Source organism: Lissotriton helveticus, chromosome 1_1 (assembly GCF_964261635.1).
Source record: "Lissotriton helveticus chromosome 1_1, aLisHel1.1, whole genome shotgun sequence".
Lineage (NCBI taxonomy): Eukaryota > Metazoa > Chordata > Amphibia > Caudata > Salamandridae > Lissotriton > Lissotriton helveticus.
The window spans coordinates 1,051,652,759-1,051,677,535 of record NC_136057.1 but is presented as its reverse complement, the minus strand read 5'-3'; the positions used below and the strand labels follow the sequence as shown (position 1 = coordinate 1,051,677,535).

At 46.5% G+C, this 24,777-nt stretch overlaps 1 protein-coding gene across 1 annotated transcript in view; it reads right to left on the bottom strand.

Annotated features, from left to right (window-relative positions):
- The window catches only part of SHANK3 (SH3 and multiple ankyrin repeat domains 3), a 2,381,185-nt gene that overhangs the window by 1,409,630 nt on the left and 946,778 nt on the right, over nucleotides 1-24,777 (bottom strand). Inside the window, exon 4 of the mRNA XM_078677930.1 lies at nucleotides 10,756-10,959. Within this exon, the coding sequence (XP_078534056.1) occupies nucleotides 10,756-10,959 (204 nt within the window). The remainder of the gene's footprint in view (nucleotides 1-10,755; nucleotides 10,960-24,777) is intronic.

The window sequence follows — 24,777 nt, the reverse complement described above, 5'->3', positions numbered from 1 at the left end:
AACCTCTCCCCTTCACGATCGGTCCTGCTACTATTGATACACCTTTCCTGATAACTTCGCTTTGTGGTGAAAATTTATTGGGTTTGGATATGTTGAAGAAGTTAAATGCCAAAATCTATTGCTCCCCAGACGGTGTTTATTTAACGATACAACCCTATGCTGACCGTATAAGACAATGTTTTGCTAAGAATGAACCCCTCCCGCCTGAATTTGATTCCATCCCGCAACGTTATTGGCCACAGGGGATGCGGATGTTGGTAGGTTAGACATCCCGTCCGTTCATATTACGTTAAAAACAGATGCGAAATTGCCCTGCGTACCCCAGTATAAGATTTCACCGGCTGGTGAATGAGCTTTGCTCTCGATCATTCAGGACTTAATTGACAAAGGGGTGATGGAAGAAACAGCTGCAAATGTTTGTAACATTCTCCCGATCTTGAAGAAGTCACCCGAATCAGGACCCCAGGGGAATGGCGATGCATTTCGTTTTGTGATTGATTTGCTGGAGGTCAATAAAATTTTAGTACCACAGTACCCAGTGGTGACGGACATCACCACTATACTCACTATGATCCCGCCAACTGCCCAATATTTTTTGGTAATCGATCTGAAGAATGCCTTCTTCAGTATCCCTATCCATCCTGATAGCAGGCAGATCTTCGGATTCTCGTCATCTGGACGAAGTTTTAGATTCTGTCGTGCTCTTCAAGGCTATACTGAAAGTCCGAGCATCTATAGCCAGGCCCTTAAGGCCCTACTGGATGATCTAGTCCTGCCGGACGGTAACGTGCGCTTGCAGTAAGTGGACGACTTGTTGATAGCGTCTGACACTGTGGAAGGCTGTAAGGATGCCACAGTTAAATTATTACACCATTTAGCAGCCACAGGTAATAAGGTGTCCTTGTCCAAGTTTCAATACTGTCGACAGGAGGTGACCTACTTAGGTCATCTACCGTCGAAGGAGGGTAGGCGTTTGACTCCTGAACTTATTACTACTATTTCTAACATGTCTGTCCCTTGCACCCAGCGTGAAGTTTGTGCTTTTCTTGGCATCACCTCTTACTGTCGCCAATGGATACCTAATTTTTCCCTTCTTGCTAAACCTTTGTTGCATTTAACCACTAAAGATGTGCATGAACCTCTTCCCTGGACTGATGAATGTCAACATTCTTTTTATTCTTTGAAATCTGCTCTTTGTTCTGCACCCGTCTTGGGTACTCCTGATTACCGTAAACCTTTTGTACTATATGTGCACGAGGTCGACGGTTGCTCGTTTTCAGTGTTAACACAGGAATTTGGCGGTAAGCAGCGACCTTGCGCTTATTTGTCGGCCACATTGGATAATGTGGCCAGAGCACTTCCTAGCTGTCTGAGGGCCATGTACAGGTTGGAAATAGCATCTGTAATTATACTTATAGAATGAAGATTTTCAGCAGCCCCCCTCTGTTGACACCACCAAATGTGTATTTTGTTTGTGGAGAGAATGCTTATACTTGGTTACCACGTGGATCGGCGGGGCAGTGCTACCTATCATTCTTGTACCCCCTGTCTACATAGCACCATCAAACTATCATAAAACACGCCAGCTTCATAGTACAAAATCAGTTCCCAATAGACAGCGCAGACAGCTTGACATGACGGAGGTTGATCAGAATGATAAGTCCCTGCAACAGTTTACAGATTTTACAAAAGGCTTGGTCCCTTTCTGGGGGCGATCTTCAATAGTAGGGAAATAAGAAGGTTGTCTAGGATCGTGGAAAATGTCATTAATATCACCACTGATATAATGACTAATATCACTGTAGAGCTTCAGGCCACGAGACTCGTTTCGCTCCAGAACCGGATGGTTCTTGACGTTATCTTGGCTGATCGAGGAGAAGCCTGTCGAGTGATCAGCAGTTCCTGCTGTGTTTACATTCCTGACTCCGCCCCCACGGTCCACTTGGCTATCCAAAAGTTGCATCGTATAGCGGCAGAGATGCACGCTGAGAATGGGTCCTGGTCACTCTCCGGTTGGTTCTGGGGACTCCTGCCCGACTTGGGGTTGGAAATTATTGATGATAGTTGCTGGAGCAGCCGGGATCCTCTTTACTTGCTGCCTCTGTATGCAGTGTGGACCGGCTTGTTGCTCTTACTGTGCCACAAGATTGACGGCCGCGTTCACCCCATCTCCTGTTCCCTCAAAAACTCAGATGCTCCAGCAGGAGATTCGAGAGTTGATGGCCATTGATGAGGAAGTCTTCCAGGACTAGTACTTCCTATTAGTTAGCTACATCACGCTAAAAGGAAGGTTTGAGGAACCAGAATTCGATCTGGGCCTAGTAAAACATGCAGTTATTGTTAGTGATTAGCGTGGTGTAGCTACCATACAGATATAGGGATTCAAACACTAATAAGTCTGCACATATAACCGCTTAGGGATTCATGTACATCTCATTGCACGCTATTACTTGTCATATGCGAACACAGCTTGGCTCGACCCGTGCCATTTTGTGGCCTAGCCTGCTTCCAGCACCCACGGAAACCTTCCCTTTTCAAGTCAGAACTACGTTCCCTTGTGAAATAGTACTACTGTAGCAACCTGCTGCTTCTGCACGTTAGGCCTGTCAAGGTTATAGGAGGGGGTAGGTTGGGTAAGCACATTCCAGGGGAGCGCAGTGCGGACTCTCTCGGAGCTAACAGGATGGAGTCGCCCTCTCGACCTTTCTATATTGAGCTGAACTATACTAAGGAGGGTTTTTGTGTTCCATATATGGTCTTTCCTTTGCACCAACCTGTACCAGCCTGTATTTTTCCATCTTAGGTAACGGTTTTGAAATGCAACAGTATATATGTGGTTTGCTGATAATGTTCCAGCAGTCTTCTTGGCGGACCTCGTGGGGTTAGGTCGCAAGGAGCTCCTCTGGCAGAGTTTGTTTGTTATAATAAACGATTGGACCTTCTACACTACCGACTGACTGATTATTGGTAATTGGTATATGGGCTATTAGTAAGTATGGCTCTAATTGGGTGGTAATAGAAATTTCGGTACTTCACTGTCCATCTTCTTGTGTTTGCTTTGTTTGCCCTATCTCGGGCAGGTGTAAGAGGAGATGGAGAGGGAGGGAATCATGCCCCACACTCTGAGGGAAGGAATGATTGCTCTCTTGTATAAACATAAAGGGGAGAGATGTGACCTAAAGAACTGGCATCACATCTCTCTCCTGAATGTAGATTACAAGATCCTTGCAAATACACTAGTGAACAGACTGAAGGGCGCCATGGGAGAGTTAGTACACCCAGACCAAACCTGTGAGGTCCCGGGCACAGGGTCGCAGATAGCCTGGCACTGATAAGGGACACGATCCAGTACATCACGGACAGCAAGATCCGGGCTGCCCTGGTCTGTCTAGATCAGAAGAAGGCATTCAATCGCGTCTCCCATGAGTTCATGGAGAGGGTACTGCACGGGTTTGGGCTGGGGGACTGCTTCTGCGGTTACGTTAAAGTAATATATAAAGACATCTTCAGTTCAGTCATTGTAAATGGTTGTAAAACAGACCCCTTTCCTATCAGGTCTGGGGTAAGACAAGGCTGCCCGCTCTCGCCACCTCTGTTTGTTTTGGTTATAGAACTTCTCGCCGAGTACATCAGGAAGAACCCAAACATCAGAGGGATCCAGACACCCGGCGATGCGAAAAAGGAGGTCATGTGTTCGCTGTACATGGACGATGTCTCCCTCTTCTGCGCGGATGGAGAATCAGTCAAATCCCTGCTGGAGGCGTGCACAGACTTCGGCAAGGCATCAGGGGCGAAAAACAACGTGGACAAGTCGCAGGCCAAACTCTTCGGGCGATGGGACCTCTGCAACGAGCCTCTCCCCTTCCCCATCGAGCCAGGACTGATGAAGAACCTCGGCGTCTGGTTTGGAGGACCAGGGGCAGCAGCGAAGAGCTGGAACGAACGCTTGGCCAAGCTGAAGCAGAAACTGGGTCTCTGGAGCCTGAGAAACCTGATCATTGAACGGAATGCTCTGGTGCTCAGGAACGACGCCCTGCCCATGCTGCAGTATGTGACACAGGCCTGGCCACTCCTGGCCAACGTAGCACGGGCCATCAACAGCATGGTGTTCCATTTTGTCTGGCACTCGAAGATGGACAGGGTGAAACGGTCGGTCATGCACAAGGAACACCGCAAAGGGGGAAGGCAGTCCCCGACATCCCAACGATCCTCAGGGTTTTCTTTGTGTGGTGGCTGCGTCCGGATAACCCTGTTAAACGTGAACAAGGACCACTCTGCCTACAAAGTTTTCCGATTTTTCCTTCTCCCGGTGTGGAGACGGCCGGGATGGGATAAGTGGGAAAATGCAGTGACTTACAACTGGGACCTCCCATGGTACTACAGGGAGGTGGAAAAATTTGTAGGTGAATTTGGGCTGAACTGTGTCACTCCCTGCCTTTGGAAGCCCAAGACAATCCGCAAACTGATCAAAACCAGGGACACCCCCGAACCAGTGAGCGGCCTGCCACCAGCAACGGCAACGCACGTGTGGGGGAATGTATCCTCCCCAAGTCTGACAAACAGACACAAGGACATAGCATGGATGACTGTGAAGGGGGGCCTGCCAGTGAGGTCCTTCATGCACAGCAGAGGCCTGTGCCCACACAGGAACTGCCCAAGGGGATGCCCCGCAGAGGAATCTGCACACCACCTCTTCTGGGCCTGCCCCTTTGCCCAGAGACTAAGGGCTGCCGTACGACAAGAACTGCTAGCCATTATCCCCTACGAGAACATTACTGAACAGTCCATGATGTATGGGCTGTTTCCAGGGACACACACAGAGGAAGCTATCCAGGGGTGCTGGAGGCTCCTCTGCTGTATTAAGGACATTCTCCTGTTCGCCAGGACCCGCCTGGTGACCAATGGAGAGGTGGTGAACCGAGAAGGGTGCCGCAGGATGGTGCTCAGCCTGCTTAGAGACTATGCAGCCATGGACAAGCAGAAAAGTGAGGAAGGGTAAGAACTGTAAGAAAGCCCCCCCCCCACCCCACTGGACTCTTTAAAGTGGCCCATTAAAAACTGCAAACGCTATCTGCAGACATTTCTGAACCCCAAACTGATGACTTGTAAATGTTTAAATGCATTGATTAAGAAGTTAAAGTGGACTGCCTTCCCTAAGGGAGAGGTACCACTTCCTTGAAAACTATGTATCGCAAACTTTTAAGCACTTAATAAAAGTCTTTGCCCCAAAACTAAAAAAAAAAAAAAACAGTCCCTGGAGGTTCAGGAAAAACCTTGCTTTGCAGTTCAGGCTGCACTGTTCCCATGAGGCACAGGGTCAAAACTGATTTGCATATAGCTGGGTCTGAACTGAGGTGGTGAAGTGAGCTAAAGAATGATGATGGATTCAACCCAGATCTGTGGCTGGGGGTGAGGGTCTAAAAAGTTTCAGCACTCTGTCCATCTTCTCCTAGTGTTTACTCTGCGCCAGCCCGCAGGAGACAGAAAGTCACTTAGGCTGCTGTCAGGCTCTGGGACTCTGCGCCAGCCCCCAGGAGACAGTCATCTGGCCTGCTGACAGAGACCTTGGGAGCCGCACTGATTGTGGAGTCAGTGTGTGACCAGGACACTCACTGCTGCCTATTGACATTCAGCGAGTGCACCCTGCCTTATATTAATGACAATGGTTACAAGGTCACCCGGCAGCATGAATAGCAGGGGAGGGGGAGGGAGGGAGAGCGCGTGCCCGCCCTGCTGCGGGCTGCAGGGCTAAGCTCTCTCGGCCTCTCACGCACACGCAGCGCACCAGGTGGACGTGTCGCAGTGCACGCTGGGCATTAGGGCACTTCAGAATTTTACACACACACACAACATTCCATAAGGGCACTGCACGCACTCTTTGAAACACAGCGTTAAGCAGCCCTTGAGCTGTACACACAAAGTGTACCAGCCTGGGCTTCTGACGTGCGCCACCTAATATCCGTGTGTACATCTTGTCTCAATGCTTCAGCTCCGGTAAGTTCACTATTCTCGGTTTTGCTGAAGCAGCGGCCAGGGGTTACTGGGGCTCCCCGGTGACAGGGATAACTGGAGAGACAGCTCTGCTAGAGCTGGTTTCCTTTGCGACTTTCAGGCAAAATTGTTCTATGGATCATGAGATCTAGAACTGGACAACAGAGTCTGTGATGAAAGTGACACACAATTACTGGGATCGTGATGAGCACGAAAGTGCAATCACGGCGGGCCCACCCCCTTCATTCATCTCTGTTGTGTTTCATGTATCTGCATCACTAGAACATACTGCTTCTATCCGCTTCCTGTTTTACTCCTACCTCCTGGCTCCTTCTCACAGGCCCACTCTGCCCTGGAGAGAACCGTCACATGGTGCTGGGAATGGACCCTTCATATAGCCCTGTGCAAGTGAGGCTTGTCAATTACTCCCATAAACTCGGAGATTCCTGTTTAGGTAACAGGCCCCAATCCACAACACCGCTCTCGGTATGACGTCCCTGTGAAAGTGCCTACAGAGCCTGACGAACAAGGACAACCCTTCTTAGGGCACGGTCAGGACTCCTCAGCCCTGAGGAGCCTTATACGTCTCCCAGACCCTGCTGTGCGCTTCCTTCACCATCGTCAGGGAAATGAAGGGTTGGATGTTGTAATGAAACATCGTGCCTTGCCACCTCCCATGGATGGGGAAATGGTGGACACAGAGGGACTTTGGAACTGGTCCTCATTCCGTAAGACCGAAACAATACCTGGTGCATGGCGCCCACCCCTCATCCCAATCCAGGAAGATGCCAACGGCAATGAGGACTACAACATTTGGTCTTGCACGGATTCACCCGCTTCCACTGTAAGGGCAGCAGCACGCACAAGTGTGGTAGGAAACAAATTCACCCATCCCTGAAATGCCTTACATGCGCCCAACCTTGAGAGAAGGACACAGACTGGATACCACAGAGAATGCCGGCCAGACCGCCATGTGTTCTACAACATATAGACTCACAACCTTCCCGCCTAAAGATGGATTCTAGTTAAAGGACGGCATGAAAGACCTGGATACTCTCCAGGTTACCTATCAAAAATCTCAATCAAGAAAGAAGGGGGAGTTGAGAGGTAATTGTTGCCCCAATGCCCTTGGGGAGTTCTCCCAATGAGCGGATGATGTAGGTGTAGCCGCCTCTATAAAGCAGCCTCCTGGATCAGTCCTCAAGCAACGGAGGATATAGCCAGACCGGTAGTGACTACGCCCCTCTCTCTGCATTACAAGGAATGGGAACCCGAGGTTGGGGCTGCCCCTACTCTCAAAGGGAGGAACTCTACAAATGGAGAAGCTGAGGAACTGGTCAGAGCAGTATTAACTACTCCCCTCTACATTTCAGGCAGCGGGGACTGTAGGATTTGGGGATTCAACCTGAGAGCACAGACAAGGGTTGCACCCCGACCTACACATTGTGATCCTCCCTTCCCCAGGACAGACTTGAGAAACAGAAAAGGGAATATCTTTAGAGACATGACGTAATATGTTTTCATATACTCAGATTGGATGTTAAATAAATCCTACTGGAAACATATACATATACGAGTTGCCCTACTTCTTCTCGATGTTGACATGTGGTGTCAGAAGTTGGATGTGAATTTTCTCATCACATCATAGAGAATTTATTGCAATAATTGTCAGAAAAACAGCACAAATTGACTCAGGCCACCCAGATCAGCCAATAACAAGTAGAAACACGCTAGTCAATTTAACATGCTTCATAATTTCAAGGTACTAAACATCTTGTAGCTGCTGAGAAACCCAGATGTCTTTACCCATATAATAGCAGCAGCCCACCTTCACCCCAACATACCATCCCCCATGCTCGACAGTTACATTCCTTGTGATGACCGGAGTGTTCTTACAGTTTTTGAGAGATAGTGAGGAATGGTTTATGGCCAAAAGAAAGATGGGGACACTATTTGTCAATCTGTGTGTTGTCAGATTGTGTTGATATTCCAATTAGACAATCAATGCTGGCTTCTTCCCACTTCTTTAGCGGGTTGATATGGCACGTTTGAGCAGTCGGTTTGTGATCATGGTGTTTATTATATGTTACAGGACCCAGGGCTTTGATTACCCTGTATTGTCCATATCTGCTTGATTCCATCATGAAGAGGAGGAGTCAAGAGGTGAGCACTGTGACTCAGTACCTGTCAACTAACACAGGCAACCCAGCATCATGTTAGGTAGCAAGACAAGCCCCCGGGTACCTACACCTCCCATGTGTTGGTAATCTCACCAGACTCACCTATGGGTCTCGAGTAACACCTACGAGGGTGAAAATATCTAGTTTGTTTCAACATCTTGAAAGCTGCTTCAGCTAGAGCCATTTGCTAAGGTGGAAAGAACAGGTGGTAAATAGCGTCGAGTATCCAAACTCCCTTAGAGGTTCAAACCCTCTTTTGCCTCAAAGGCACCTTTCCCCCATCATCTCGAGAACCACTCCTAATGTGGGTAGAGAATTTCCGGGCTGCTACTGCACCATTGGTTTGAAGCAGCCTCTCCTCCTGAATGCCTTGATGATGATTTTTGCACCAAAAAGATCAAGAATGCCTCCATCTCTGCTCACAAAATTGGGGATAGAGCCTCAGTACTGTACTGAATGAATGAATGAAATGTCTTATAAAGCGCAGCGAATGCCTGGAGGCGTCTTGGCGCTATGCGAAACATTAAGGAGGTGCAGTTTGTTTTTTGTTTTTTTAATTATTCTAGTATAGTTGATTGAAGAGCCAACTTTTAGCTGTTATCTGAAAGCAGAAAGTGATAGTGCTATTTTCAGTTCATACGGGAGATGGTTCCAGTGTAAAGCCGTTGATCTGAAAAAACGTCTTCCAGTCCATTAGGCGTGTTTGAAAGCCAAAACCACTATGTATCTTGCAGAGCCAGAGCGCAGGGTTCCGACAGGGGTATACCATTGGAGATTTTTTTACAATAAGATGGGGTCTGGCCATGCAAGGTCTACCGTGATTCTGGGGTCTATTCCACAGGGTAAAGTCTAGATTATCCTGAGGACACAGTCTGCAGTGGTTGCAACCTGGCAAGGACATCCCGCATCGGAACCAGGTTGCACATCAGTAGGTAAGAAGCCTTGCCACAAGAGGAAGTAGAAGATACATGTTCACCCCAAGGTTGGATAGGATGTCACCCCACTTGTCCTCCATGGCTTCATGACCATCAATGTTTCCATTGGGCCCAGGCATTTGTCTCCTCGGAATTCCGTCAATCCACAGTTTCCTCCCGACTGTCCACTACTCTGGGAACATGTCATCCATGACGGACAAGTCCAACACCTTTGCCCCATCAGCCCAGGAGCATTTGGATCTTGTCTTGACTCAGCCAGCTCTGCTTCACAAAGATCCACGCTTAGAATTTTTCTACAGGCTCAAGTTTCTGATTAGTTCAGAACGCATCCTGTATGCCTTGAATACCACACCCAAAAGTCAAAGAGACTGTTCTTGCTCCTGAAGATGGGCTCCTGCCCAGATCATGATGCTCCCAATTCAGCCTACAGAGGGGATGCGCCTGCCATCACCAACAGATAACTCGGTATCAATCTGCATTTTCCCTGTCATGGCCACCATGCCAAGCATGGTGGACATGGGCAGGGAAAATGAGTGATGTTCATCCTGCCGCCACTGGGCCGGAAGACTATCACTGGTGGTGTCTAGGTGGATGGGCCACAGCTTGGACGTTCATGTTGGTGGAGCCAGTGGAGGCTCCATCGGTATAAAGCTGGCACTACCCCCCAACTCTAAATAGAGCAGAGTAACTGAGTGTGGTTGGAGGGAGCACTGTTAATTTACAGTGGTGCCTTAATCTGCCAGGCTCTAAATGAGGCACTCGATGAGGCTTTTGTTGGGGTCGCCAGAATGACATCACAGCTTTCAGGGCTATCTATGTTTCTGGGGAACTCTCAGAAGGGGTTCCAGGAAAGGTTTTCAAGAACTTCGCTCTCCAACAGACCTCAGTCAGTGACCTGGGATTCCATGCCTCTTACCCATTAAGGGAGTTTAACACTGACAACTGGTCTTCTGATGGATGGTGAAACAGTTGATTGCTGCCCCCCCCCCCCACAGGTCTCAAAGTTGGATTTGAAAGCCTCTTCATGGAGCTTCCACTGGTGGTGAGAGAACAGGGAGGCCTACTCGGTCTGTGAAACTAATGTCACAGTGTAGGACACAATCAGGCTTCCACACTAGTACCTCTATAGATGACACACTCAGGTTGTCACACTAAGATCTCAGCAAAGACACACTCCTGCTCAACACTCCTATACCAGCAGAGAGTACACTCATGATAAAACTGTAATGTCTTTGAAGAAGACACATGTGGCCTGCCACATCAATATCCCCAAAATGGACACACATATTGCCCCACTAGTGATCTGAAAAGGGAATATTAAGGACCATATGCATGAACACATTTTCCCATAGACACAGAATGGGCAAAACCCTTTGATGCATCTGGAACATAGACTCTAAAATCAGCCTTTCTGAAGAGGACAATCCCAAGTTGACACACCCAGGGTGTCTAACATATATATCTGTAGATGGCACACTCAGACTGGCATAGACATATTTGCAGAGGGTTCATGCTCAGAGTGCAAACTTTATAACTTTGATAACGAGACAATCATACTGTAGCAATGCCCAGTAAAATAACCAACCCATGCACCACATTATCCCCCTGAATCCTGTTTTGGTGCCCATCTGGCCAAGTTCAGCTCTTACCTCTAGATATGGCACCGGGGTGCCCGGCGCAGATGGGTATTCCCGCAGCAGCCGCTCCTCGTCGAGGAACTTCCCGGCCCTCCCGTTGAAGGCCGGCTGAAAGAGCCCATAGTTCAGAACATCCTTCAGGCTGTGGTTCAGGGTGCAGAGGATACGCTGCTTGGAGACCCAGACGGGGGCATCGGGATTCAGCCGCAAACACTTCTGCAAGAGAGGCACGAGGAGGGTTAGGAATGGCGTCACCAACCATGTCAACATTATAGCAGGCATGAGTGACAGGACAGGTCCCATCACAACTGTCAAAACCATTGAGAAAGAGGGTGGGCACCACCTGCAATGTCTGCAGCAACACACACAAGGTATTACAGGTAATGGGCACAACCAATAAGAAATAAGATAACATCACCAGAAATATCAACAAAGCGGAAGAGATGGGGAACCATGGGAAGTGTCAGGAGTGCAACAACTACAAGACAAGCGGTGAGCACAATCATTTACTGCTCAACTGGTCATCAGCCCCAGAGGAGACAATGCACCCTGACTAGCCCTGTGCCTCCTGCCCAGATACAGCCATTCAGAGCTAGCAAGCAAGGACTTCTGGGAACTAACACTTGGGAAGGCTTTGTGTGGCCTGGCAGTGGTTCCTCCACTCCCTACCGGAAGTTGCAGTTTGTTTCACGAGATTTGCTGCCAAGGAACACTTGATACAGGTCTGGGGCAGCCTTTAATATGTACATTAGTATGATCTGCAGCCTGTGTGTCATGGGCAGTTCTTGATGTCACTGTTTGAAAAATGGAGATCACAACTACAGCTGTGGGATGCAGCGTCTCCATGAGTGTCTGAACAAGAGTATCACCAAAGTACATCACACTCCATGGTTCCCATCATTCGGACCCACGCTAGTCAGAAACAAGCACAGGCAAAGGCAATACATTTGCCATTTGTTTGGTGCCTGCACAGAGAGAGGCTTAACATTCACGAGCACGTTGAAAGAGTACAGGTATATGCACATATTCAGATAGAGCAACACATTTACGTAGTCCCAGGCACAAATGACTCAAAACAAGTACAATCTATCTATCTATCTATCTATTTATCTATCTATCTATCTTACACACCCGCAGATCGGATTGGTGTCACTACAACGCATGCTTTTACATCGCATGCCTTTACAACGCGGTTTTTACATCGCATACCATTACAACGCATAATGCTTTTAGGCGCTGGATAGTGAATTATTTAATTTACTATTCCAACTCCAGTCCCCGTGGATAGCAGGGAAGGTGTTGGATAGTATATTAAATACATTCCCTATCCTAGAGCGCCCCCCAGCGCATTGCGTTGTAATGGTTTGCGTTGTAATGGTTGCGATGTAATGGTAGTGCGTTGTAAAAAATTTGTTGTAAGTGATGTTCCCCCCGCAGATCACACGCATATAGAGAAAAAGTCCTACACAACAGGGGTATAGTTAGATAGCACACATGCTGGCACACAAAGACAGTGACCAGGTGGACCAACAGAACAGACACCGGGATTAACAGAGGTTAGACAGCGGGATGAACGCTGAACTGATGGCAGAGGGATCAGGCTGCTTGTCCACTTAATGTTGGCCCTTCTGTGGTGGCAATCATATTTGAAGTGGAGCAAGAACTGCAGTGTTGATGACCATTCAATCCTCGGCCTCTCTTTAGAAAACTCACTTCTACAAGGTGATGGCACGCTTCACCTCTCATGACCATCAATCTAGTGTATTCGTGTTTGTATACTTCCGTGTACACTTGCGTCTCCTTTCACTCTAAGCCCCGCTGGGACAGGCCATATATGCATCACTCCCATTCTCTCTAGGACTAACCAAGGTCACATTCACCGTCACTGCTTTGCTCTATGTGTCCTGCACAATATATATATACCCAGCCCTGACCTTTCCTTTTTCAAACAGATGTTATGGTGTGTGTTAGTCTGATTAGGTCAAATCAATCAAACATTGGCGTGTTAACTGAATCCTACGGCTACAAACATTATATTTAGAATACATTTATTGATCTGGGCTACTCTAAGTGCCCACTGCCGCTTGCATACATACACTGTACGGAATTCATATCTGTAAACTAAGCTAACACCTGGGACTTGCAGCTTTTATTCTCGTCTTTTACAAAGTGAGCACTATTAGTTTGCCATTGTGTACCTTGCTACAGTAAAGTGTTTTTTATTAGTTCTTGCATTCAAGCCTCTGTGTTTACATTTCAGCGAAGACTTGAAGGGTTCCTTGAATAACCCGGTCTCATTGGGCCATTAGAAGCTGCTGACATTAAAAGGAGAACGTGTAAGGTAGTCAGGGCACAGTGCACTAACACTGAAACGTACATGGTACTTGGGCATCATGCCTGCTTCGATGCTGCCATTCCACCAGCATCACACATCAAAAACTGAAGATAACAAGCATTTACAATGCAATAGGTCTCGCAATGACATTATTTTGAGCTATTAACATTGTAAATGACATTGTTTTTTATATTGTGTTTCTTTTGTAAAACATAAATAAAAGGCTTTGAAATTTAAAATGCAAATAGTCAAAAGTTTTGTAAATGCAAAACCTATTGCATTGCATTTACACAAGTGTGAGATTGTTCTTGAAATTGGCAGGTATGTGTTTATTAATTTAGATTGCATGTTGTTTATAGAGGGGTGGCGACTTAGCACTTTACCCTGTGCATGTTCTGTTTCCACCTTACAAGAGTGGACAATGTATATGCACCAGTGAGTGCATGTCTAGTGAGACTTGTATTCCAGCGGAGGTGGGAAGCGACGCCCATGTTTATTGTGTACGAACGGCCTGTAAAGAGTATGCCGTGCCTGTAGGAAGAGAAACGCTTTCACTTTCAAGAAAAACAAGGCTCGGCTCTCCCTGTGAACTTATTGCACCGCCCACCTCTAATGTAAACAGGTATTGCTTTGCTAACATTCAACTCACTCTTACAACCTAGGACCCTAGTCTGCGCTTCCTTTCTCTCTCCCACCCAAAACGGCACATGGCAGCAGTCTGTGAATAACTTACAGTTGCTCACCCCGATTGGACGTTCAATCAAGTCCAGCCCGATGCGCGGTCCAAACTGGATGGCGCCCACCAAGTGCAGGAGGACGACTCGGGAAAAGCACGTGCGGGCTCCACAGCCAATCTAAAATTCTAAATTTGTATGGTGGGCTAAGATTGGCTGAGATGCCTACAATTCTACATTCATTGGTCACCATACTTGACAGAAGTCCCGCCTACTCAACCTATGTTCTGCCGTGAGATTGGTTGCTGTGCTATCAGGAAGTGCTTGGAGCACCGATGAAAGGAATGATTTCCCTTTGAAGAGCACTAGCGGGTGACGAGCTTTAATTTTTTTGCAGAGGGAAACAGAAGACGCGCGTAGCGTCTGTTTCTCCTAAGGGGCGGTGGGAGGGAGCCACAAGATCTAAAAGGAATAGGCGCCTTTGCTGCCCTTGGGACAGCGAGTCTACAGCATGTTTTTCTCTCGCTGCTTGCACGTGCCAGTACGCTCTGTGATTGGTTGACAAGGTCCACCAATCACACTGTTTATCTGCAAGTTGCCAACCGATCACAGAGAATACTGGTGCGTGCAGACAGAGTGAGCAAGACACGCCCTAGACTCACTGTCTTGTTGTGCTACCAGGAAGTGCATAGAGCATGGATGAAAGAAATGATTTCCCTTTAAAGAGCACTAGCGGGCGACGAGCTTTAATTTTTTTTGTGGAGGGAAACAGAAGATGCGCATAGCGTCTGTTTCTCCTGAGGGGCGGAGGAAAGGGAGCCGCGAGACCTAAAAGGAATGGGCGCTGTTGCTGCCCTTGGGACAGCGAGTCTACAGCGTGTCTTGCTCACGCTGCTTGCACGCGCCGGTACGTTCTGTGATTGGTTGACAAGGTCCACCAATCACACTGCTTATTTGGAAGTTGCCAACCAATCACAGAGCATACTGGCAAGTGCAGGCAGGGTGAGCAAGACACTCCGTAGACTCGCTGTTCCATGGGCGTGTCAAAAAAAATATAGTGCGGTAATAAAATCCAGCTGAACACCAATCAAAAAAAAAAGTTGAACATAAATATCAACATTGCCCAATTGAAAGCATGGACGGTAACTGAAGTCCCGCTACACAAAATACTTTACTCCAATAAATCACGCTACGGGTGCAGTGCCTGCACGCTGCAATGCTAGGCGAGACCTAAAAACTAACATACAAGCAGGCTAAACTGCAGTCCCCGAGCATGACCCCCGCATTCCTCTGTGGTTCAGCCACTCCCATCTCGTCTGAAATTCCCGAATACTTTAGTTTCAATACATCACCCTGAGAGTTCACTTTCCAGCGCCATTCGCGGCATTAATGAAGTCAAACTTTAAAAGGGGTGAGCTTTCTGGGCAGGGCACGTGTCCCTATGAAAACAGTGAGGTGGCTAAACATACGCGGTATGTGATGACATTGCAGGAATTGACGTCACGGGAAGTGATGTCATGCCCTTTTAACCATCCTCACGCAAAAGGTCACCTGCATCCACCTCGCTTTGTGCCCTGGCCCTAGGGAATCAGCAGTGACATCTCTCACTGAACGACATCTTTCACTTTTGGTAAAGACAGTTGTGGGTATTTTCCTCGCTGATTCACAAGCACTCAGGACCCTGCGGCGCAGCGTCACACATGCTAGCCCTCTGCCTGTGCACCACGTGTGTCTGCCCTCATCCGTGCCAGTCAAGGTGCACACAGCAGTCTACGCCTTTCATGTCACTGACACGAGGACATCACTGCGGTGGAGAGTACAGGAATAATGTAAACATGAGCCCCAGCCCCAGCATCCATAGACAGCTAGCTCCTGGCACGAGAGCATCCCTTACACCTGAACTACCTGGCAGGACAGGACTTGGCCCCGCCATGGAGTACCGTGGAAACACACACCACGCAACACCCGTTGGCACAATAACGTCACATTCCAGCATTTCACAGCAGATGTGGACAGTGTGTCTACAAGAGCGTGCACAGTGTTCTGCATAACTACAAGGATGCTTCTATGCAGGTACTCAGCACAGGCACTTCTATGAATTGAAAACGAGAGTACCTGCATGTCTTAGCAGGCGGGCAATACTTTTAATTTGAGTGCACTTCTCAGTACCCCAAAGGTACTCTGTGATATTGGGTACGTACAATGTACATTTTCCTTTTAAGCGCTGAACACGAGTCAATCCCTTCTTTCCTTTAGTGGCCGATCACCGCGCTGGGTCTCAGCAGGTGTGTCCTCGTGAGAGGGCTGTGTTGTGTCCTCTGTTCAGGTGGAAGTTAGGAGTAGAAAATGTGCACGTGTCATCTCTCTGACGCAACAATTAATTGCGCTCTCGCACTTTCTAGTAAAGCAGCAATAACCCAGCTTTTGGGCTACTGCACCGGTGCCAGTGAAGAGAGACATACCCTCCTAAAACCGATCTCTCAAAAGAGCACGGTGCATGTGCGACGGCACGCCGAGTCACTGCTTAAACATAGAAGACGCCTCAGAACTATCTGGTTTGGGGAAATTTTTACCAATTTGAGCACGAGATTGTTGAATATTTGTAATTACTTTACATTATTTATTATAAATGGTTTGAATCTATTTTAACCTCTAAGATAGGCAATGTTTTGTATCAACTTTAATTAATGGAACACTAAAATTACTTACATCCAGATTTAAAGTTTAGCGCATAAGTTAACCTATCAATTCAATTCAAATCTTTATTCGGATATAGAATATCCATAAAAGTACAAATCGTATAATAGTTACACCGCCGTATTACATGTGCATTATTTTCAATGGCAATTGTGATATGGCAGACGGTATATCCGTCAAGTTTGTGAAAGAGAGTCGGATGATTGAATATTTGTACATAAAACGATGTCGGATGATGCTTCCTTGTATATCTTGAATAAAAAAAGAGTTTAAAAAAAATAAAAAAAGTTTGTGATACAGTAACCCGTCCTCCAAACTTTAAATCTGGCCCTTAATTACTTAAAAAGAATACACAAATGTCGTAAGTGACATCAGAAATTCTTCCTGGAGAGTGGAGAATGCAGCAGCATATCATTGAGCCACATAATAGCTGACTCACATACACAGGGCACACATTGATGGCACTGCCCTCACACAAAGCCATTTAACAAAGGGCTTTGATTGAATAAAAGTTGTACTGTTGCACCCAGTGTTTTAATTGGGTAGAAAAGGGTAGGGGATTGGAGGTCTCTGAAAGGGGTATGTCCATGGAAGCTTAACTAGGAATCCTTTCTAAGAGCCATTGCTTAAAACACAGGAATTTTATCACTTCCATGCTACCCCTGCAACTGTCTATTAATTTCTTTACCAGTATAGACTCCCTAATTACCGAATTCCTATGGAAAGGGAAAAAAAGCAGACTCTCTATTCAAAAACTGCAACTAAACATGCGTTACGGCGGCATGAATATCCCCAACTTTCATGAATACCAACTTGTCTTTCTAATCAAACAAGCTATTTGCTGGTCTCACACCAATGAAAAATCTATTTGGTTACATTTGAAGAATGTCTAGCAAAACTCTACTCCCTATTATCAATGCTAACTATGAAATTGATTATTATGTAACATTCTCATATCATACTCAAATACACTATTGCGACCCTTAAAACCCTTAATAATCCCCCTCTCCCCTCCAACAAAATTCAACAATCAGAATAAGCATCCCTTTGGAACAACTCTAAAAACAAAATTAATGGAATATCCCAGTCATGGACACCCCAGGCAACAAATAACATTCCATATTTTAATGATCTAGGCTCTGTTGCCAATCCCAAGACATTTGCAGAGTTGCAGAAATCCCACAACTTAAATAATATTGACTTCTACAATTTCTTTGAGCTAAAGGTTGCAGTGAAGAAGAGTTTTACACGACACATATCTGATCTAATTTTCTTACTCGCAAAACTATCCACTCTTCCTCACACAAGCTGCAGCAACGTATAAGATCTTAAACTCTCCCAATGTCAACAATAGACTCACTATTGAAATGCAACATAAATGGCTAGAACCGCTTCGAAAACTCAGCCACTCAATGATAAGCGAAGAAACATGGAAGAAAATATGGACTTAACTCCCCACCCCCCCAAAAAAATAAAGTATTCCCCATCCTCTCACAATGCAAATATTGGATCTGACACAAAGCACACTGGACCGCAGGAAAATTCTTTAAGCTGGGTCTCGAGGACAAATGTTGGAATCGTCAGAAATGTTTCAGGCTCCCTCGCCCACATGCTGTTTCAGTGTAAGATGCTGAACTCGTTTTGGGAAGAGTTTCAAAACACAATAAATGGAATTTTTAACATTGAGATCTCCCTCAACTTCCATACAGTAAGGTTAGGATCGTGGCCCCACACCCCTGCCCTGAAGCTAAGTAATGCATACATGAGTCTCCAGAATCTCCTACTAATAATGGGAGTAAATAATAGTCTCTGTGGATGAAAATCATTCCAAAACCTATCTCACCACACTTGGTGTGGGTCTGCTTCAGAAGGAGAGCTGATGACTCATTATTCAATAACCACTTCAACTGCCTGACTTCACATAAGTTTGGAGCAAGCTAGACCTACAGATCCAAAAAATGAAACCACCCTGGCCATATATCCAATATCTGCTCGTTTCTACCCCAGCATGTTAAATGAGGGACACACACCACCTACTGATACAGCCTAGCATATACACAAATCTTTCAATGCCAGACCAATACGCTCTCCCATATACAGATCACTGAACCTACTCACACCGGTCTATCCCTGACATCACTCTATCTCCCCTCCCCTCATTTTATTTTCTCTGGGGCTTTCTTTTCTCTTCTATTAGCGATTACAATCAACAATTCTCTGCTCTAAATTGTGGTATGATTGCCATGCCCATGCATTTTGTATGTATCTTGCTTTACACTTGAAAAATGTCGTGTTTTGAACATTGTGATTAATTATCACCCTTTTCTCGATTTCTGTACTCGCAAAATTAACAAAACATTTTGAAATGAAATAAAAAACGTGAACTAGAATCCTGTCCTTCACCTGACCAGTATTTGGGGGCCTCCCTATGAGTGTTCAGTAATTGCTTCTAGGTATTTCACACAGCAACAAACATACAGCTAAGACAAGCAAGACCTATTAGCTTTGCCACCACGTTAGATGTATAAGATTAATTAGTAACAATGATTTTGTTGTGAATAATTAGAATTGCATTTTTTCAATTCTGAAAACATGAGGCTGTGAATTAAACATTACCAGGGTCTGTGGAAGGGCGGTGGAGCTTCAAAGTATCTCAATCACTCCTGTCCTCCTTTTCCCACTGTCGCCTGCAATCGCTCCCTCTGCTAGACATTTACGCCCATTTTCTCCTGGCATCTTTCTGGAATGTTCCATCGACATATCTCACGTTATCTTCTTCCTCGTCATCTTTTACTTTTCACTCTGTCCTTCTGCATCTCCTCCCATACACATGCACTCTTTCTCTCAGACGCACACATGCACACCCATTCTCTCTCCTGACCTACAACACAGCATTTTTAGGGCTCGGCCTACGTCACCACGAAGTGGGGCGGAGCTCCGAGCTCCTATTGTTAAAAAAAAAAAAAAAAAAGTTTCTTTAGGGCTCGGGCCAGAAACATTCCTTAGTGCGCGAGCTTTTTTTATGGCATCTGCATAGTGATTCGTCTTCGCTGTGCTGTCTTTTTAGTAGCCTTGACGCGATAGGCTATATGTAATTTTCGCCCGCCATTGTTGGCATTTTCTGTGTGGTTACGCGCACGGCAGTCCATTAATTTTAATTAGGAGCTGTCAGGGTGCTCCTCCAAATGCAATCCAGATGGTGGGAGCGCGTTCACCATTCAGCCTTGCATTGCATGTATCAGGCGCGTGTTCGTCTGCAGCGTGTAATGTCTTTTTGTTAGGCGCGCCCAGGCCCGTGCACGGCACACTCACCCACACCCCGACTCTGTTACATTTTAGTAATGTGCATTAACGTTTCACTGTTGAAGCAGAGACACGCTGCTTTACTGCAGGGATACTAGAGTACAGGGTACGGTAACGGAAGCAGCTCTGAATAAAGCCAACTTAATACCCAATGTAATATCGGTCAAGTGGAAGTAGATACTGGTTGGGGGATGTGAAAAAGCTGTTGTGCTGAAATAAGTAATAATAAAAGCGTGCAGCGGGTAAACAGCAAGTTATTTAAAATTCTTTTGATGCTGAAACTTTAGTTTGTTCCGGAGGCGCTCAGTGGGAAGGTTAACCGATGACATGATGGCAATTAGCAAAGCTAATTTCCGAGGTGGCAATGTGTGTATTTCTAAATTAGGTGCTCCAGGCACGGGATGTAGGGAAATTGTTCGTGCTGAAGTTTGCAAAAGGCAGAGGGCGAGTCACTGAAACCCATAGGAAAACGTCATCGACTGCCCATTCACGGCAATGATTGTTGCGTGAAGGCAACGTGGATGATAGGTATGTGTGACATTTTCATAATTTTTGAGTAATTTTGAGTGACATTTCAATGACCATGAGTGACACTTTCTCACCAGCAAAATAAATCAATGAAGAAGAGGGAAACATAAAAATACCATAATGTAACCCACTTCAACAATGAGAAAAAGATGATTTTAAAGCTGCTTCTAAGCACCAGATATTGAAGGACAATAATCTAGTGCCCCTTGCAATCAGGTCATACTGTTAAACTGGGCTGGACGCCCCGTGCTGGAGAGATCGTTGTTGTATTCGGCGCACAGCGACGCCCATGGCGCTATAGTCCGGCAAATTGCACGTAGCGCTAGTCCACTAGCACGGCACACTCACCCACACCCCGACTCTGTTACATTTTAGTAATGTGCATTAACGTTTCACTGTTGAAGCATAGACACGCTGCTTTACCGCAGGGATACTAGAGTACAGGGTACGGTAACGGAAGCAGCTCTGAATAAAGCCAACTTAATACCCAATGTAATATCGGTCAAGTGGAACTAGATACTGGTTGGGGGATGTGAAAAAGCTGTTGTGCTGAAATAAGTAATAATAAAAGCGTGCAGCGGGTAAACAGCAAGCTATTTAAAATCCTTTTGATGCTGAAACTTTTGTTTGTTCCGGAGGCGCTCAGTGGGAAGGTAAACCGATGACATGATGGCAATTAGCAAAGCTAATTTCCGAGGTGGCAAAGTGTGTATTTCTAAATTAGGTGCTCCAGGCACGGGACGTAGGGAGATTGTTCGTGCTGAAGTTTGCAAAAGGCAGAGGGCGAGTCACTGAAACCCATAGGAAAACGTCATCGACTGCCCATTCACGGCAATGATTGTTGCGTGAAGGCAACGTGGAGGATAATGTTAATGACGTTTTGCAGGGATTGACAGTTCAAACTTCTTGAAACCCTTTCTCCCCTGTCCCACGGTGTGAACCCCGACGTTCCCCCCAATAGTAGTCACTTACTGCGGCCCCGGCAAAGAGTGTAACGGTAACGCGGGTCTTGTCAGTCAAGCCTGACTAACTACACGGTCGTCCAGTGGCCACGGCGGTGAGCAGCACAGGGTAACTGTGGTAACGGGGTAATGGCCCCACTGGCACACATGTCATGGCCCTGCCCCGGGTGTTTAATCGGTAGAGTCAGTGAGTTTGGTCGACAGCCTGGCGTGTGGCACCGCGGTCGGGCCGGGAATTAATTAATTAATGGAGCTAGGCTGGCGGGCGGCTGAGGCCGCAAAGGTAACATTGTAGCACTGCCGCCAGCACTCTCAGTGACTCACTTGGTCTGAGCTGGGGAGAACGAGAATTTAACTATTTATGAGCCACACTGCCAGAGCTGCTTGAGGCAAGTCTGGTACAGCAGAGGCAGCATGCTAGCACCAGTGGGGTAGCCTGGCTGTTTCAGTGGCATTTAAAATGCGTGACAAAGCATTTCAGTGCGATGATGCAGAACACCGCACCGAAATGCGTTAGTGTCACACGTGATGTGTGATACTTGGCAGGACTGTGCGATGCCAAGTCAACGGCAGATTGTGCGCTACACAAATGGCAAATCAAAAAATACATAAGAGCAGAGCGCGAGGGCACCAGCTTTTCATGCAAGGTGTCGGGTGAAGGCGGAGTTTTCACTGTACTTATCATCTGCACAGCTGTATCACTCACTGTAATGAGTTTATAGCGTTTTCTATGTAAAGTGCCCATCCGCGATATAGGAAGCTGTCCCTATAGGCTTCGACTAGTAATTGTTTTTAAGATTGTAAATTGATGTTTTTGTTTCGTTTTCTGTCTTCTCCTGCGTAAAGCGCTCAAAAGTCACCCTTTGCTCCACGTAGCGCTGCGCTGAAGAGGGTAGCACAGTATAACGCGTGCCAGGCGCTGCGATGCCAAGTCAACGGCAGATTGTGCGCTACACAAATGGCAATGCAAAAAATACATAAGAGCAGAGCGCGAGGGCACCAGCTTTTCATGCAAGGTGTCGGGTGGAGGCGGAGTTTTCACTGTACTTATCATCTGCACAGCTGTATCACTCACTGTAATGCGTTTATAGTGCAGAGTGACAGTGAGTGCAGAGTGACAGTGAGTGCAGAGTGACAGTGTGTGCAGAGTGACAATGAGTGACAGTGAGTGTAGAGTGAGTGCAGTGTGACAGTGATTGCAGAGTGACAGTGAGTGCAGAGTGACAGTGAGTGCAGAGTGACAGTGAGTGTAGTGTGACAGTGAGTGCAGAGTGACAGTGAGTGCAGAGTGACAGTGAGTGACAGTGAGTGTAGAGTGAGTGCAGAGTGACAGTGATTGCAGAGTGACAGTGAGTGCAGAGTGACAGTGAGTGCAGAGTGACAGTGAGTGCAGTGTGACAGTGAGTGCAGAGTGACAGTGAGTGCAGAGTGACAGTGAGTGCAGAGTGACAGCGAGTGCAGAGTGAGTGCAGAGTGCTAGTGAGTGCAGAGTGACAGTGAGTGCAGAGTGACAGTGAGTGCTGCGTGACAGTGAGTGCAGCGTGACAGTGAGTGCAGCGTGACAGTGTGTGCAGAGTGACAGTGAGTGCAGAGTGACAGTGTGTGCAGAGTGACAGTGAGTGCAGAGTGACAGTGAGTGCAGAGTGACAGTGAGTGCAGAGTGTCAGTGAGTGCAGAGTGACAGTGAGTGACAGTGAGTGCAGAGTGGCAGTGAGTGCAGAGTGACAGTGAGTGCAGAGTGACAGTGAGTGCAGAGTGACATTGAGTGCAGAGTGACAGTGAGTGCAGCGTGACAGTGAGTGCAGCGTGACAGTGAGTGCAGCGTGGCAGTGTGTGCAGAGTGACAGTGTGTGCAGAGTGACAGTGAGTGCAGAGTGACAGTGAGTGCAGAGTGACAGTGAGTGCTGAGTGACAGTGAGTGTAGAGTGAGTGCAGAGTGACAGTGAGTGCAGAGTGACAGTGAGTGCAGAGTGACAGTGAGTGTAGAGTGACAGTGAGTGACAGTGAGTGACAGTGAGTCACACACCACCAGCCATCAGTGCACGCATCAATTGTTAACGCATCCACAATTAACTATTGTAGCAATCGTAGTATGGTACACTTTACTTTTAAACATATTCATCTAAAGCACAGCATGCCACCATTGGTAAAATTACAATCCAACCCACATAATTCCACTACACACCACATGCACACACTCCATAACACATGGCGAAAAGACATTGCCATTTACAATGCCATTAGCTCAAACTCAAATAAATCCGAGCCCGATTGCATTTCTAATGCTTGTTTTCCATTGATGTTGTCAGCATTTTAACAGCTGTGTATGCCTCCTTCACACACTTTCACATAAAATGGTAATTATAATTGGCATATATGTCACCATCCTAGGTGTACTCTGCAGAGAGGCCAATGGACTGAATGAGCATGTAGACTGAATACATTTATGAACCACTGCCATGCACTCTGAGAAACGTGCACTGCCTCCTGCCTAAACTGCAGCAATCCACGTAGCAGCAGTACTGTGATAGTCTAGCTGTCACCCTGAGCACAAGTTTTTGCTGATTCTTCAGCTCCAAAGTTTTCGAAATAAGTATTCAAAAATAATTTTTTTTAAATTCATTCATGAGTGTCTTTATTGGCACTTTTCCATTATTAGTATTCATATATTGACTGTTCCCAATTTATATTATCCAATGCATTTCGGCAGGGTCTCCCGCCTTCATCAGGGAAGTATTTCTGCTGCTGGAGTGGAAAAACGTTCCGTTTTCTGATCACAAGTAAGGTGACTGACTCGTGGTTTTATTTAAAAATAAGAAATAATATTTAATAATAATATTTAAAAATAAAACCACGAGTCAGTCACCTTACTTGTGATCAGAAAATGGAACGTTTTTCCACTCCAGCAGCAGAAATACTTCCCTGATGAAGGCGGGAGACCCTGACGAAATGCATTGGATAATATAAATTGGGAACAGTCAATATATGAATACTAATAATGGAAAAGTGCCAATAAAGACACTCATGAATGAACTTTAAAAAAATTCTTTTTGAATACTTATTTCGAAAACTTTGGAGCTGAAGAATCAGCAAAAACTTGTGCTCAGGGTGACAGCTAGACTATCACAGTACTGCTGCTACGTGGATTATTTGGCACGTTCCTGGTGGGGAACGATACCCTGGTCGCACAGAAAACGAACAAAACGTTGGATTAAGCGGTGCACTACCCCACACCTCTAAGCTTAAACTGCAGCAATCTCAATTGTGCTTGGTTGTGAACAGCCACCCGCAAGCACAAAACAACTTGTTGAAACTCAGTTCAGAGCACTCACTATACAAGACTCATGTGCTGCATGAAAACACTACAGAAATACAATAGCTGGGAATGTCTCACTTGCACAAATTGTTCTAGTCCCCGCCCTCTTCTATCTGTACTGACATTGATTCATCAACACCTCTCTTTAGCATCTCTGGTGGCGGTGTGTCCTCACCCACACTTGTATATTTCGGACCCTAAGATCAAATCAATGGTCCA